Below are 3,192 nucleotides of genomic sequence, written 5' to 3' on the forward strand. Positions count from 1 at the left end.
TCACAGCAAACTCTGAAACTATGGATTTGGATGATTTTTCTTCAACAATTTCTCGCAGAATCAGTCAGATCAAAGACTACTTCTATTTCTCCTAAGTAAGGGTAGGCAATAAATGCAAATCTGATCATATTGACTGAATTATTTCAAGGATCTGTTCACAGCTGGATGTACTGCATCAGAATTCAAAATAAACTCCTTGTCTTCATTCTGTCTTTGTGGCGACATAAGATCAATCTGCTCATTTTCAAACTGTCAAAAATCATTCAATGTGACAATCAGTTGGTAACATCTTTATTATTAGACAAGAGAAAATAGTTGTCGGACATTTAGGGGAAAAAAAGGTTGCTGCTATATTTTCTATGTCATTTACAGCACAAATTGACTCTTAGTTGTCAGTTTATACTCAGCATATCGTGCAATTAAGTGCAATTTGGGATTGAACATTTAATTGCATGATATTAATTTCTGTCTAATCAGTCTTTAACTCAAAGTCGTCCCTCTGCCTGAGCAGGCTGTGGAAAACTTTATCAGGAAAAAGAAAGAAGTTTCTGTTCCTCTCCAGGTCCTGAGCGTTCATAATGCGAGTCACCAGAGCTTCTTGTATGGCCGGAGACTGACAGCGGTGATGCTGCACATTGTGACTCACGTTTCTCAGCGGCTCAATGACTAACAGGCCCAACGAGCCTTCTTCCTGTTCAGTTGAATTGGTGGATGTCTTTCTGTTAACAAGACGACCTGGAGCAGTTTCCTCTCCTTCGTTTGCCACATTGTTTCTGCTGATTTCATCACTTACATTGGGGGCGACAGTCTTATTATATCTCTCAGCTCGGACACCAACAGCATGAACCTGGCTCACGTTGCAAATGCGATTACTTGAGCAAGTCACATTGGTTATGCCGGATGTGTTCGAGTGTCTCGGTCCAGTCCTGGTTTTGGGTTTTCGTGGACCCGGAGCCTCGGTCTCCTGGATGCTTCTCCGTAGGTAGCTTGTGTAGCCTTGAACGAGGTGACTTAACCCCGTTTTATAAGACAGACGCAGAGATTCCGCTGATCCTAATGGCACAGAGTTCAGTCGGACCTGTTGGAGACAGAGTAAAGTTTATAGGCTTTAGTTTAGATCAATTTGAAAGCCCCAGAGTAAACAGTGACATACAGTATTATCAAGATTTATGGTGATATGGCAGATAAGTTAGCAGACAGCGACCTGGTATCACCAGGGCCGTTGTATAGGGGAGAAAGGTGATGATAATTCTAGGGGCCCAGCGCCCAGTAGGGCCCACAAAAAACCCCAGTAGTCTAATCTTTGTATGACTGAATTATTCTGCATAAGACCCTGACTAATACGCATAGTAATGCTGCATTAGCATTAAAACAAAGTAGGCTAAATAAAAAATGATAATAAAGAAAGTGGAAAAGTCATGGGACAGGGGCCCACTTTAGTATTCTTTCAGGGGGCTCTGAATTCCTAGCAACGGCCCTGCCTATTAGATCTGTAAGTTTCAAAGCAACAATCTTATTCTTATCTTCTTATTCTTATCTAATCCTATTCATCAAGTTGTGTTTGTGCATCTGATGAATATGTTTCCACTAGTCGCTCAATAGAAAGGTGCATTTAACTTTCTTTTTCTAGCTGACCTGGTGGATTCTCATGTGCAGATGAAGTGCAGCTCCTGTCACCCACTGCTGCATGGACACCGTGCTCATTCTCTTCTTAGTGGTCATCCTCTCATAATGATCAATCAGCTCCAGTTTTAGCAGTCTGTCGTAGAGCTCTGTGGTCTCGGCCATCTTCTCCTGGTTGTTGGCGATGCCAGGGATCATGCTCAGGTAGACGTGGATGAGCAAGCCGATTTTTGAGGAGCTGCTGATGCCAAAAATACTTTTAGACTGAGATCTCTCGGTGGAAAGGTCACCGTCTGTTGATCCTTGAAACCGCACCTAATGAGACAGTATATCATCAATGTTTATGGTTCAAAAGAAGGAGACACAAGTCTGCTGAGTGCTATAGTGTGTTTTCAGTGAAAGTGCATACTGATGTTTAACGTTTACCATGTTCATCACCTTTGTTTTGTGTGTCAGCATTACTAACATCTACTCACATACATGCACGTTCCACCACATATGTACAGCACCGCTAACACCAACACAGCACTTGTCTGCGTTAATTTGTCTTGTCAAACCTTGTAATAAGTTGTTTTTTTAATGTCTGTCTCTGTTTGTGTTTGTTCCCTTCTTGTCCTGTAACTGTAGCACCTTATTAAAAAAAAAGAGAGAAAAGAGAGCGAGAATTTGAAAAGAAAAAAAATATTACTAACATCTGCTAATTACAAAGTACAGCTGTGACACTGAGGGGAATGAACAGGAATGTCTGTACTGCTATCAAACATCAAACAATCCACACTGGTGGACTGACAGACTTCCTGGAAAAATTGTGAAATAAACTGCAAACATTTAGGGTTCAATCATATGCAATGAATTCTCCACTCCATGTGCATGCAGTACTAACATTTGGTATTAGGACATACAAACACTAGACAAAACAGAACATTTTACCCACTTGTTGGGCAACCTGGTCAAAAAGCAAAGACAGAGCCAGAGCAACGACCCCCACTCCTCCGTAGGCGACCCTGCTGCCGCCCCCCAGCCCTTCAGTCAGGTTGAGGCTGAACGTACTCTGCTGCTCCCTGCTCATGCTCCGCTGTAAGAAGGCGTACTGATGCTGCAGCGCTGCAGAGGAGTCCAGCGACAAGAAGGTGGTGAGGACCGGGTCCAGGGAGATGTCGGGGACGATGCTGGCGTCTCGGGCCACAGAGAACAGCTCCTGGACGGTGGCTGGAGACGGAAGACACAAACTGCGACCCATCAGTATCATGGCTACTGTACGTCTGTCTGTCTCACCAGTGTGTGTGTGTGTGTGTGTGTGTGTGAATCAGGTCTGCAGTGTTCTGACCCTCTGTGTGTTTATTTGCTCTTGCCAGGATGACCTTATCAGCTTGACCAGTTGACTGAACCACTCTGCATACAAATACAAATTCATAACACAGAAGCTCAAATTAAATGAGACTTTATACCATCGTTAGATAAACACAGCTTTTGGGTTGACTGCTTGACAGCTCTTCAATTTGAATTCCGACTGGAAAAGGGCGGTGGGATACCTGGACCACAATCTGTTTAAACATGTTCTGTGTCCTA

At 43.3% G+C, this 3,192-nt stretch overlaps 1 protein-coding gene across 1 annotated transcript; it reads right to left on the reverse strand.

Moving 5' to 3' along the window:
• Nucleotides 1–274: 274 nt before the first annotated feature.
• Nucleotides 275–2,929, reverse strand: LOC146974642 (uncharacterized). Its single transcript, XM_085798200.1, has 3 exons — nucleotides 2,558–2,929; nucleotides 1,636–1,938; nucleotides 275–1,078 (listed from the first exon to the last, which is right to left on the reverse strand). The coding sequence occupies exons 1-3, from the start codon at nucleotides 2,870–2,872 to the stop codon at nucleotides 470–472; spliced, it is 1,227 nt and encodes a 408-aa protein (XP_085654326.1). The 5' UTR covers nucleotides 2,873–2,929; the 3' UTR covers nucleotides 275–469.
• Nucleotides 2,930–3,192: the final 263 nt, after the last annotated feature.

The sequence above is a fragment of the Trachurus japonicus genome, chromosome 14 (assembly GCF_045865225.1).
Source record: "Trachurus japonicus isolate A0001 chromosome 14, Traja_1.0".
Classification (NCBI taxonomy): domain Eukaryota; kingdom Metazoa; phylum Chordata; class Actinopteri; order Carangiformes; family Carangidae; genus Trachurus; species Trachurus japonicus.